Genomic DNA, 13384 nt, shown 5'->3' with positions numbered 1-13384 from the left:
ATCTCCGAATCATGTTGGTATTTTACGGGAATACAAGTAAGGCTTTCTTTGAAAACAACAAGCGTCAAAAAGTTTCATAAAGCTAGTATGAATAAATTCAGTTTTTGACCAAGCTTAAAGATATGGTTTGAAATAAAAGTACATATGCTATTATGTCTCTTTTGAGATTGTAGAAGTTTCTTTTCTGTTCAATTCATCTCCGACTTTTTTAATCATTTATCCTTTTTAGAATTTTCCTAGTGTGCTTTAAATCATCTGTTGTCATCTTTTTTTATTTTTATTTTTTTAGAAAGAAAAATAATCTAAAGTAAACATAAAGGCATGTTGAGTTGAAAAGGGGATACTTGTATTGACTTTTTTAAAGAAAAAAAAACAAATGGTTGCTTGTATCACATATTTAATGAAAAATGACTTTGATCTGTGATTTAATCTTAGGACCCTATCGTCCGAGAAAAAGGGTTTACTTTTTTACGAAAGGGATTTTTTTTTCTATTTAAAATCCAAACTTCTTTGTGTTTCAAGTCTAAACAATAAATAATTGAAGCAACTATGATTGCTCTATTTATATAGTCCTATCGTTCCTTTGTTTCCTTCTTTTTTTAAAAAAAGTAAAGGCTGAATGAAATGTACAGGGTCTTTTCGGAAATATCTTTGTGTTATGTAATAAAATAGAAATGCACCAATCAAAAAAAAGAATCATTTCCAGGGTGCAAAATGAATTACATAATTTATATTTCTTGAACACATCCTTTCCTTTCTTTCCTTACTAAAATCATTTGCTTTTATTTATTCAAACAGCACTCATACAGGCTGTGTTTCTCTATTGATACATGTGTGACTAGATGGGAGACCCTGAAATAATATTGAATGACCGTTTACCAGTCTTTGCCCCAGAGAGCTGTCTTTGAATTGAGTCATCTGGACCCTGTTTACTGTCGGTTATATAAATTTGAAACATCCTCTTTTTTTTAATTTCCCTCTTTTCTTCTTTATCTTTTAAAGAAAACCAAATAAAATGAGATTGATTGTACGTGATGATTATGAAGAAGTAACAAGCTATGTTGGTAAGTGTTTGTGATCATGTCTTACCAATTTATTCACTTTAAATAGCAAACTATGTCAAGGAACGCATCAATCAATTTAAGCCTTCAGAATCACGTCCATTCGTCTTGGGTCTTCCTACTGGCTCATCTCCTGTTGGTGTATACAAAAAGCTGGTGGAGATGTACAAGTCTGGGGAAATCAGTTTCAAGCATGTTGTCACATTCAATATGGATGAATACGTTGGCTTACCTCGTGATCATCCTGAATCCTATCATTCCTTTATGTGGAAGCATCTCTTTATGCATGTTGATATCCACCCAGACAATGTACACATCTTGGATGGTAATGCTCCTGATTTGGATGAAGAATGCAAGAAATTTGAAGCAGATATCGCTCGTGTGGGTGGTATTGAGCTCTTTTTGGGTGGTATTGGTCCTGATGGTCACATTGCCTTCAACGAACCTGGTTCTTCACTCACTTCTCGTACTCGTGTAAAGACTTTGGCTTATGAAACTATTATCGCCAATGCTCGTTTCTTTGATGGTGATGTCTCCAAAGTACCCAAGTTGGCTTTGACTGTTGGTGTTGCGTAAATAATGTTGCTTTATTTGTTGATGTAAAACTAATGATTGTCTATAGTACTGTAATGGATGCTAGAGAAGTTCTTGTTATCATCACTGGTGCACACAAGGTAAATAAAATAAACCCAAGTACTTTTACTGACACAACAAAAGGCTATTGCATTAGCCAACTGTATCGAAGGTGGTGTGAATCATATGTGGACTGTTTCAGCTATTCAAATGCATCCCAAGGGTCTTATTGTGTGTGATGAAGATGCTACATTGGAACTTCATGTGAAGGTAAGGTTGCATTCTTTGCTTATTGATCTTATTAACTGTATTATAGACTGTTAAATATTTCAAATCAATTGAACATGTACATCAATCATTGATTGGCCCTGAAAACTTATCTCTTCAAGGTGGTGTGAAACAACTCAAGCAATTTAATTATAACGCAAGATCTTCAACACCTTTAAATGGTCCTTATGATGAATAATAATAACAAAAAAAAACACACGATTCCCCCCCCCCTTTTCTTTTTTTTTTTCATCTTTTCTATAAAATAAAATTTACTACTCAACATCAACACAGTCCTATACGAAAAAAAAACTCATATTGCCTGTTGACTATATTATCAAAGCCTTTGAACTAAATCTAGACACCCTTCACTCCATCATTCAAGAATACCGATCTGAATATCAGCAAGGACTCAAAATATCCTATAACCCTGGTTTGGCTACCATAATGCCTTCTTTAGTCGTCAAATGCTCACAAATCAGGAAGTCGGTACGTTTCCTTTGCTTGGTTGTGGTATAAGCACAGTTTGAGTAGAATGCTTGAGTGATTCACACATCAACGTGAATCAAATGCATTCATCGATAGCTTCTCATGACCTAAACTGGACAAGTATTGTTAGCGATCTTTTTGATTGGATGCTGTAAGATAACCTTCCCCAAGCTGACACAAGTCACTGACCTTTGCTGTCTGCTGGAGTTGTCCTGTCGAATAGAGACAAGATGATCCATGTGGACGACAGAGACTGAATCATCTTCTTATAGCTAAACAAGCCTACCCTAAAATAAAATGTTTTTGAAAAAAAGAGATTTACCATCCAGGATATTGAAGGAAACAGTCTTTTTGATTTATTTCATGAGGCTGTTGAAATTTAAAAATAATGAATAGTAGCCATGGATGCTTATTCATCATGTCTATCTCACTAGAATACCAACAGCTTGTTCGTTTTAACTAAACTCTTTCCGTCTATTTTTGATCGGGCTGCTTAATTGGCTGCTGCTGTCTTGACTTCTTTGAATAGTAGCAGGAGAGTTGAGAGAAATAGAGGAACCTGTTGTGGTTGACATGAATGACACGACGATTGAAAGATATAATCGTATCACTCGGTATATCCATCATCTCCTCGGTCCATGGTTCGATGTAGCTGTATTCAATGTATTCAGTTTGAGCCTGCCAAGCAAAAGTGAAATTATTAATGGTGCACTGATGGTCATATTGGCTGAAAAAAAAAACATAAAAAGGTATCCTGATTGAATCGTTTGATCTCAAAGACTTTTTTTTATTAAAAAAGGGGGGGGGGACTTCTTTCCTTTCAATTTATTGTATATAGCAAACATGTTCTATTGAGAAATGCATTAAAGATTGACATTTGTTATTTAATCTAATGGTAATTCCACATCTGCAACCAAACAGAGATGGTCACTACCAAAATTTCTATTAGGAAGTGATGGCTTTAAATCTTCTTCCGATGGTAACATTAAGATTCTTTTGATAGGCATAGTCCGTTGAATAAATAAATAATCCAAGGTGCCCTTGAATGCCGCTGTATAGTTTGTAAAACTGGGTTCACCAAACAATCCGTACTCTTTTTGAATTTCTTTTGTATGACTGTAAATACTTTCCCAGGGATCTTTACAAAGCTGAAAGAGAGACACTAATTCTTCTACACCAATGATCGAATGAGGGTCAATAGGAATAGAAGCCGCTTCGTCTTCTGACTCCACTCCTTCTTTTTTGTCGTCGCTTGATCTATTTGAGATTGTCACTTCAAGTGATTCACGCAAGTCCTTGAGATGATCGGGGGTCAGTTTATTTTCAGTCAAGATACTATAGACAGGATCATCAGGTGTGGTATTAAAATCTACATGAATTTGAATAAAGCCAAGTTATCACTCTTATCCACTTGTTTACCTCCTAAAAGTAATGGCATCCATCGAACATGACTCGATAATTCTGATTTCAGATCAAGGAAATGCTTTACATAAACTGCTGTCTGTCTAAGTCTTTCATAATTACATGAAGGTCGCCAATACAAATGTGTATTTCCAACCACAAAACCAACAGACGGGTTTTTTTTATATTCTAACGCGAGTATCTGACCAATGTTATTCGTTATAATAGAGGGTGAGCAGAGTGTGTCTGTGTTGTAATCGATCGTTTGGTATTTCACTTGATTGAATTTGTCCTTTTTGTATGAAATAGCACAGCCTAGTATACGAGGATGAGAAATAAAGTGAAAGAGAAAGATTGAATGGTTACCATGTTTTTTAGAAGGATGGTGATAATAAACTGTTTCATAACCCAAGTTGAACAAGTTTTCTTTAAAGAACGAATCAAAGTTATCAACTTCTTGTAAGCTCATAATATCCGCATCATATAACTCAATCTCTTCCACAATCAATGTCCTTCTAGTTTTCTTGTAATCATTTAATACTCAAATCTATCCTTTTCTTTTTCACTGTTACCCATTTTAGAATATCACCGGAATCTGGAAACAGCTCTCGTTTAATAAGTGATTGTGCCAGAATCTATAAAGGTCGCATTCGGTTTTTACTTTACTTCTTTTTTGGGATCACTTCTTTAATTTACATTAAAACTCATAATTCTCACTTGATCTCTTCCAGTGTCCACGGTTGAAATCTCTTTAAGCTGACGCTGTAAAACTTTTGGAGTTGGTGGAGGCGGAGGCGCGTTTTTATTAAGTGCTTTTTTCATTTCCTTTTTTGCTTGCTTTAGCCGCCTTAACTCTTCAATGTCGATGGGTTTTCCTTTTGGTGGTGGTTTGACTGACATGGTTGAATATAAAATAAAGTATTCTTTTTTTTTTTTTTTTCCTACTTTGCTTTTATAGTCAAACGGGTTGGTTTAAATACCGATTCAAGCAAACACAAAAAGAAAAACCCGCAGTAAAAGCAACCGCAGTAAGAGCAACCGCAGTTCATTATTTGTTATGATTGAGATGATAAAGAAAGTTTGTTTTATGTACAAGTCTTTCATAAAAAAGTGGCCAATAAGCAATCAAGATCAAACCGAATTTGTGCATATGTGTTTGCTTGAATGATTATTGTGGATACTTTAGGATTAAAGCAGAAAGTCGATGTTTGTGAGAAATATTGCAAGCGTTATTGTGTCAGCGCTGAAATGAGGATGATAGAAAGTTATCAATAGAGTATGTGAGCGGTTGAAGAATAAAAAAAAAGCTATATTGTTAAAATTTAAAGATAACGGTCTAGTTTTATTATTATTATTATTTGCCAAAATTTGACATCCCAAAGTTGAAGAAAGGGTTTATAACCCTTCTTTGTTGAAACACTTACGAAGCCATTTAGCAAAATAAGGAACAAAGCCTTTGAAATCACTTAAAGATAAGCTATCACAAGCCTCATTAATTCTAGTCATTAGCGATTCTTTTTCCAGGAACTTATTTCATTTAACTTTATTCTTGACAACTGACTAGAGTTGTTCAATTGGATTTGATTCAGGGGAATACGGAGGAAGATATGCATACCGATATCCTCGAGAGTAGATATACTTTTCTATATCAGTTGAGTTTTGAAGAAGAGCATAATTCATGACAAAATAATACCCCTTTATTTCTGGATACTTGCTCATTTCATCAAGAGTAACCTCCAAAAAGCTCAGATAATGTTCCTTCACTGTTCCCGTGCTATAGGCATTAATCACATACTCAAGCTTTCTTTCTTTGATACGCTTTGGAACTCTCAAACTAACATCAATTAAACCAGTGGTAGATATTGCATCTAAAATCGATGTTGTGTTTGCTTTAGTTGTAAGCACTGTAGCTATTGTAAGGGTTCCTTTCTTTGATCAAACCATGCTTTGTTTCAAATTAATATGAAAGGTAGATTCTTCAAGAAAGACATAATTTGCTGTAGGGTTCAAGTCAGTTTACTGCCATTTTTGGATGCACTCGTATCTTCACTAAATCTTTCCTCGCTATTTCCTTTCACGGGATAGAAATGCGCCTGTTTAATGAATGGATTACATTGAGTTGTCATGAATTAATAAAAGTACTACAAAAGACACTGATCTACGAAGTTTCGTGTTAAATTTTTTACCGCTTCAGTCAAAACAGCAGAAGGATTCTCATCAATATAAGTTAAAAAATATTTATTCCCCTCCCCAAGAATACGATACCAACCTGACTTTTCTTCTCAAAAATGCTTTCAGGATCTTTGTAATAACGTTTGACCCACCTCAGGTTGCACGAATATGAATGCCTAATCGTCTCGCAGCAGCAGAGACTCTTAGGCTTTTACTAAAGAAATAGATGAAAGAATCTAGGTTTCTCATCATCAGAGTAATTTGTATAGCGTCACTTACTGCATAGCTCCATATCGGCATCTTCACAACTCATTTCATCTGCAGTTGGATATATTGCAGGATTAGAAGGTTTTTATGGAGGTTTATTCTTTAGACATTGAGTACAAGAACTTACTGTTTCAATGGCAAACAGCTTCTTGTCAACAACAAGATCCATGGGCTCAACTCTATGCTAATCACAGCATGTCCTTGTCTATCTTCATGAAGATAATTATATGCTCATTTTGAATGTCTGTAAAAGAAACTATAAACACGAAAAAAAAAAGCAGGGTTTAAGATTCCTCAAAAGGATGTCTTTCTGCTATAATGCCAGTCAAAGTATGGTAGAACCTTCCATCATCCAAAGTTGCCCAACCAAATTCATCTGGTTCAGAATGGTCATGGTGGTGAGGGGAGGAAGGTGCAGATGACAGCGGGTGTGTGTTGCTGGATCCAAATAAGTGGTGAGGGAGGATGGCCACAGTCGCGTTGGATCTGGGTGGGTTGTAAAAGGTGGGTCGCATCATGTACAGCTGAGAGTTAGCGTGCATTGGTTGGTCGTGCTCAACTTGGTTATTCAATGTCGTTTCTCGGTGATCGTCGATCAAATCGATGGACTTTCGAATCATCGATGCATTTCGTTCCAAATCGAATATCATTGATGCCAGCAAAATTACGTTGTTTTTGAAATCTAGCAGTGTTGACAGTGTCCTTGGAAAGTAGAGTTTGCCTTGATGCAGGGCCAAGTAAAGTCCAAGTTTTGCGAGATGGATGGATCCAAGATGAGCGTCCAGCCCATTAGCTTGCATGTACCACGAAGAAGGAAGAGATACCACCTTGTTTTTCAATATATGCTGCAGGGTATTGTCAATATTGTCTTTTGCTTCACGCATCAGTTTGCATACATCAGCGCATAGCTTGGATGTGGATCCATCCTTGGCGACCTCCATGGCAAGTAAATCATGTTCGTTTTGGCGTGAATCATATAGCAGTCGAAGGTCCACTTTAAATCCAACACAATCTTTGCTGTATGTACGTTTCCTAGCGATGGCACCATGGGCTGGACTTAATTCTCCAATTTTCATTCGTAAAATTCCATGGGTATTAACAAGACTCTTCAGCAATGGGGCCCACACTTGTGTAATGAAATCGTACTCTGTAACGCGATCGATGTTGTCAGGTTTGAGCAAGAAGCGATTGGATTCAATAATGTTAACAATGACGATAATGACTTGAAGCAATTTTTGGGTTTCAGTACACCTAGTCTTAACATTTTGGATATATTCGATGGCCTTTCGAGTGTTATTTTCCTTGTCAATGATTGAGGCAACGATGTCAAATGTTTGGTCGAATATAGCTGGAGTCTGATATTGGGTGCATTTGTATTTCGTGATGAAAGGCCGTGTGAGATGCTCCAGATCCTTGTGGCTGCACTCTAGGAACTCCTGGGCCAACTTAATGCTGGCGAGATCCCATATGGATGACAGACCGCACGCCATCCAGTGCAATTGCTGGTCCGTGACGAGCTCACCATCCTTCCAACGGCGAAAGATCTTCAACGCCTTATGTTTAATCTTGGTGCCAACTGATGATTCGTTGATATACACTCCATCTGCCTCTTCCATAGTGAGAAACTTGGATATCAAGCCATCGCATTCAGCGCCAACTGCCTGGTCGTCATGCTGCGGTTCGTGATCCGACCCAAGAGTTGTGGTAAGAGACGCGGTAGGTGAGATGTTTTCTTGGTTTTGCTGACCATGATCCGCTTCCTTGATCAAGTTGTCAAGCTCTTTACCAAATCGAATGGCACCCAAAGTGGACAGCTTAACTCCGTTGACATGACCTTGTTTTGTGGCGTGTTCCTTTTCTTGCTTAAGTTGCCAAGCATCCCCAAACGCATCAGTGGTTGTCTTACGCTTGTAGTATGACTTGAGTTGCTCGCAGTACGTGCACAATGGATACCAGTCTTTTCGTTGTGCAGCCAGTGTAGTCAAGGCTCGCGCGAGAATCCCATTGACTTCCTTGCTGCTCTTCGTTTGATTTCCAGGTTCTTTCCATAATTCGTCAGTCACCTTGTTGATATTGGCCTAGTCCGATATATCCAACGTGCTGAAGAGACGCGTAATGTTGTATAAAAAGCAATCATCTTCAGAAATACGGAATGATTTTGGCAAGCCATGAGGAATTGGTGCCATGATAGGTGTTGATGAGAAAAAAAAATGGTGAAAAACGCAACTGAAAGAATTGCAGTCTTTCTTTTTTTTTCATCCTCTTACAATCTCCTTTTTTATTTCTCCGATTATTTTGTTTATTCTTGTTCTTTTCTCTCTCGTTTTCATTATTTGGTTTGTGGGGTCCTGTAATAGTATCTCTACATCTTGCTCTGATGGCGAGCTATAAGATATAGAAGGAAACTATAACCTTTCATCGGTTGTTCTAAGCAAAGTCCCTTCGCCGCACTTTGTTACGACGACCACTCCTTTGAACGCCGATCACAATGCCAACATTCTAAGAAGCAATGGTCTTCTCTCGAGTCTCGCTAACGCATATACGGGATGGGTGTCTTAATATCAGAGGAAAAACAGAGGAGACTAGCGTACTTGTATCATTCAGGGAATCTTTCGTCGCCAACTGTTATGTAGTCCATCCACTACGGTACAATACCACATTGCTTGGAGGAACACCAGTTTTGGACCTAAATATTTGGAGCGTAAGTTGCAGAAAGTTAAATCATCTCAATGTGCTTACTTTCTTTCTTTTTTGTGAGGTGTGCATGATGCGACCCACCTTTTACAACCCACCCAGATCCAACGCGACTGTGGCCATCCTCCCTCACCACTTATTTGGATCCAGCAACACACACCCGCTGTCATCTGCACCTTCCTCCCCTCACCACCATGACCATTCTGAACCAGATGAATTTGGTTGGGCAACTTTGGATGATGGAAGGTTCTACCATACTTTGACTGGCATTATAGCAGAAAGACATCCTTTTGAGGAATCTTAAACCCTGCGTTTTTTTTTGTCCAGTGTGGGACAACGTTATTTCTTTTTTTGTCTATCAGAGTAAACCCAACGGTTCCCGAACTTAAAAAGTTGTCACCCAACGGACCCTATTAAAGTTGATAGGTCTTAAAATTTCGCCCAAAGGTGTTAAAGTTAATAGGAATTATCAGACCTATTGTGAGATTGGAGTTTGTAAGGTTTTTGTAGTATAAAGTAGGCTTGTTATAAAGGGTTTTTGACTTGAAACCAAGTTTTTGAATAGTGTTTGGTTCCCAAAATAGTGATAGATTGAATATAAGTTCGCTTGTAATTAGTGACCACAAGATCTTGTTAAGTAGATCAAACTGTTTTGAGTAAAGTAAAATAAAAAGATAAAATAAAAGGGATTACAATAAAGTGCATATGCTTCAAGGGAATTCTTGCTCTTGACGTTAAGTAAAATAAAAGAAAAACAAAAGAAATTTACTTTGAGTGATATTTATTACTTATACGTATTTGTTTATATTTTTCTGGATTTGAACTAGTTTGACAGAGAAGAATCAAAGGCAGCCAAAGTTTGCTGTATTGCGTTACACTATTATGCTATATGTAAATCATCTTAATAATGGATCTTCAACTTTCTCGCTTATATATCATCTCAGAATGCAATAAGCTGATGGATGATTGCGTTTTTAGATTAAATAAAGTTGAATTTTACTATGATAAACATTGCAAAACAACTTCAACTACATCGTTGAATTTTCTGACATACAAAAATATTCATCAACGCAGTTGGCAGAGTAATCATGGGTTTTGAAGTGCACAGAGTGATATCCGTATTCATAAGCTATCTAGTGGGCGGCAGCTGCCAGTTTTTGGTAAGGTAAAAATCTAGCTTTGCTAGTAGTTTTGTACCTATACTGAAGAAAACGGCAATCCTTAAGTTAAATGGCTTTAATAATACTAATAAATACGCTTCAGCGCATTCTGAAACGGCAGCAAAAAGTTTTTTTTATCGTAGGTTGATGATTACAAGAAGCCATCTGCAATGAGACGAAGATGATCCCCAATGCGATCTCGGTTGACAACTTTATGACCAGAAAGTGACCTGACATAGTGGCTTTCTTCGTCATATTCAAGATTAAAGCCTTTCAAAGCAAGAAGATATTAATTTGCTAAGTTTTGGAACTGTTTAAATTTGCTGAATCGTTCCGCTATAGCTGCGTAAACATCGCCAGAACTCATGTCAATTTTAAAAAATATAGCGTAGAAATTTTAATAGGGTCTAAGTTAATAGGAACCATAAAGTGACTCTTGCACAAAAGGTATTAAATATTTAACTCCAACCGATTAAGTCTAATACTTTAATAGGGATTGTTGGGTTTGCTCTCATATTGTTATCTGATTGCTGCTCACCTGATTCCTATTGATGCTTATTAGCTGTTGGTTGGAGTCGTTTATGACTATTACATGCACTCTTTGTTTCGGCATCTTTCCCAACACTTGTAAGAATGCGAAACGAAACCTTTGAAGTGACTTTTCTCTACACTGTTGCAGGCTTCTGTAATTCTTTTTTGATAAAGTGTCTTCCTGCAAAAAACTATGGCGCTTAACCTTACTCTTTGCTACTGCCCAAAACTGCTCTTTTGGGTTAAGCTCTGGAGAGTACGTAGGAAGATACACACATTTATACCCTCGATACTCAATATACTTCTTTATGTTTGCGTGTGTATGAATGGGTGCGTTATCTATAACTATATAGTGACCTTTCATATGCGGATGTTTATCCATTCCATCGAGTGTCACCTTTAGGAAACTAATGTAATGGCCTGTTACAGTTCCTGAGTTTATATATCCACAGCTTTTCTCTTCTTGGCAGGCCTTGGCTTTTTTACGGTAACTGTAATCAAACCTGCTGCTGAGATGGCACCTAATATAGTCGTTGTATTTGCTCTCGTATTAGGCCTGGTTACTATTGCACGAGTACCTTGTTTGGACCACGCTCTTGAGCGTTTCATATTTATGTCAAAAGCAGACTCGTCAAGAAAAACGCAATTCGTTAGGAAATTCATATCTGTATTTTCCCATTTGTTAACCCAATTGTATCGCTCCTCAATCTTTGCCGGACTGTTTCGTTCAATAGAGTGGAAATCTGCTTTCTTCAACGAAAGGTTGCATTCACCTCTCATAAAGTTATAAACAGTGCTACGAGAAACTTTAAGATCATGGAATCGGCTCAATAAATGTTCGGTCACTTCAATGACAGAAGCAGATGGATTAGTATCAATGAAATTGATAACAGTCATTTATGATCTTCCATCAAGATACATTTTCGGCCTATTTTTTTAGTATTGTCAAAAATGCTATCAGGGAACATATAATACTGCTTTACCCATCTGTACGCTGTTCGAATGTAAATACCCAGCTGCTGCACTCATACACTTTTCAATCTTCAGATCGAAAAACCGAGCTTTATCCTGGACAGTATAACGCACATAATCCCGTTTTACGTTTGCCTCCTTCATACGAGTATCTTCATCTTTTGGCTTTTCTATCAACATTGGTGAAGTCAAGGAAGATTCACTCGAGGACGTAGTTTGCATGTATTCACTATGAGTAGCAAGTGTCTCAACAACAAATTCATTCTCATCAACAATGTAATCCATGGGTTCAGGACCACCTTTCTCATCAACAACATTTCCATGTCCATCTTCATATAAAAATATTGTACTCATGTTAAATTAGTAAAGTATTGAAAAACAAAAGAAATACTCAGAAGAAAATATTCACCCCCAAGAATTATGGTGACATAGTTTCTAAAAAACATGACTCTATTTCTATTTCTGAGGGACATCATTTTTAATTGACCAGTGGTAATGATTTTGATTGGCCAGTGGCATCATTTTTCATTGGCTAGTGACATTGATTTTGATTGGCTGTGACATTACTTGCTGGAAGCACTGTAAAGTATGCTGTTTATGTATAACTAGTCCGCTCTTTCTGCTGGGTTAGTCTCTCATCTGGCGGCACTAGTTCCAATCTCCATAGTCGTTTTCTGTTTATTTGTTTGTGGGCTTAAGTCCTGTTAAAAATGTTTCTTATGATGACCAGCTAACAATGCGGCATCCAAATAAAATCCTCATACACACACACAAAAAGGAAAAAAACGTAAAACTATTCTGTGCATTAAAATTATTTACATAAAAATCATTCATTAAGGAGGATATAGTGTTTATAGATCAACTCTTTACGTTCAAGTTACTCTTTACTCTTATAAAAAGTTAACATTAGTGATTTGAAGATATTTTTGTTGCCCTGAATGCACTTTTTATTGTTTTCTGGTTCGTGCTTTTCATGATGAGTGAAAGAAAGAAGGTGATGCGAGTAAAACAAAGCATGATCTAACAAGTAAAGAGAAAATAAGACTATGATATACTCCAAAATGTATTTTTCTTGTTTTTCTTTTAAAAATGTTCAAAAATGCCTCATTTTAGACGCGTTTGGATGAAAAATAGAAAAGATTGTAGATCGATGCTATTCAACTTGTAGAAAAAGACGCGTATTCTTTTTCTTATTATAAACTACTTTTAAGGAGACAACACGATTTTTTTTTGAGTTATGACGTTGCATCAGTCAATCATACATACATTTCATAGTTTACCAATTATAGAAATTATATTTAACTCACTTGGTTAGCTTTATATATTCTCTTTTCTTGTGACTTATCCCACCTCCTTTACATAATTTTCTATAATTTCTCGCTTCCCCTTTTTTATATTTTCCCTTTCTTTTCCCTCCTTCTTCTTTTTCTTCTTTCTCGACATGGAAATAAACTATTGTTTGTATTGCGAAAAGAGGCTTGACAATGTAATACATTCTATTAAACAAACAAAAGACTAACCATGAATTATAGAATGCAGCTTTTTGTTCAGTCATTTGTCAATCGAATGAAGCATCTAAAAATGAGACAACAGATGTTTTATATTATTATCGAAGTCCTTCATTTACTTATAAATCATATCCTTTAACACAATCACTGTCATCTATTAGCTCATTATCTGATGCCTCATCCTTTTATTCTTGTGAAGAATCATCATCACATTAATCCTTTTATCATCTTTACACTCATTTATTTATATGTGTATTGTATATATGATTTATATATGATTTATATGTTT

At 36.4% G+C, this 13384-nt stretch overlaps 6 protein-coding genes across 6 annotated transcripts; 2 read left to right on the top strand and 4 right to left on the bottom strand.

Moving 5' to 3' along the window:
• Positions 1–1015: 1015 nt before the first annotated feature.
• RO3G_02406 (glucosamine-6-phosphate isomerase) lies at positions 1016–2100 on the top strand (the record flags this gene model as incomplete). Its single annotated transcript, XM_067656997.1, has 5 exons — positions 1016–1064; positions 1111–1633; positions 1684–1735; positions 1779–1904; positions 1951–2100. The coding sequence occupies 5 exons, from the start codon at positions 1016–1018 to the stop codon at positions 2098–2100; spliced, it is 900 nt and encodes a 299-aa protein (XP_067513098.1).
• A 1174-nt stretch (positions 2101–3274) lies between these two features.
• Positions 3275–4691, bottom strand: RO3G_02405 (uncharacterized protein; the record flags this gene model as incomplete). The annotated part of the gene is made up of 5 exons (XM_067656996.1): positions 3275–3759; positions 3810–4106; positions 4158–4314; positions 4364–4426; positions 4488–4691. 5 exons carry the CDS (start codon positions 4689–4691, stop codon positions 3275–3277), a joined length of 1206 nt encoding a protein of 401 aa, XP_067513097.1.
• Positions 4692–5351: 660 nt separating this feature from the next.
• On the bottom strand, positions 5352–6276 carry RO3G_02404 (uncharacterized protein; the record flags this gene model as incomplete). Its single annotated transcript, XM_067656995.1, has 2 exons — positions 5352–5659; positions 6243–6276. 2 exons carry the CDS (start codon positions 6274–6276, stop codon positions 5352–5354), a joined length of 342 nt encoding a protein of 113 aa, XP_067513096.1.
• Positions 6277–6514: 238 nt separating this feature from the next.
• RO3G_02403 (uncharacterized protein) lies at positions 6515–8416 on the bottom strand (the record flags this gene model as incomplete). The annotated part of the gene is made up of 2 exons (XM_067656994.1): positions 6515–8271; positions 8380–8416. 2 exons carry the CDS (start codon positions 8414–8416, stop codon positions 6515–6517), a joined length of 1794 nt encoding a protein of 597 aa, XP_067513095.1.
• A 323-nt stretch (positions 8417–8739) lies between these two features.
• On the top strand, positions 8740–9228 carry RO3G_02402 (uncharacterized protein; the record flags this gene model as incomplete). Its single annotated transcript, XM_067656993.1, has 2 exons — positions 8740–8931; positions 8989–9228. 2 exons carry the CDS (start codon positions 8740–8742, stop codon positions 9226–9228), a joined length of 432 nt encoding a protein of 143 aa, XP_067513094.1.
• Positions 9229–11525: 2297 nt separating this feature from the next.
• Positions 11526–11941, bottom strand: RO3G_02401 (uncharacterized protein; the record flags this gene model as incomplete). The annotated part of the gene is made up of 2 exons (XM_067656992.1): positions 11526–11543; positions 11717–11941. 2 exons carry the CDS (start codon positions 11939–11941, stop codon positions 11526–11528), a joined length of 243 nt encoding a protein of 80 aa, XP_067513093.1.
• Positions 11942–13384: the final 1443 nt, after the last annotated feature.

Source organism: Rhizopus delemar, genomic scaffold, assembly GCF_000149305.1.
Source record: "Rhizopus delemar RA 99-880 supercont3.2 genomic scaffold, whole genome shotgun sequence".
Taxonomy (NCBI): domain Eukaryota; kingdom Fungi; phylum Mucoromycota; class Mucoromycetes; order Mucorales; family Rhizopodaceae; genus Rhizopus; species Rhizopus delemar.
Note: the sequence above shows the minus strand (reverse complement) of the source record. Positions and strands in the feature narration are given on the sequence as shown.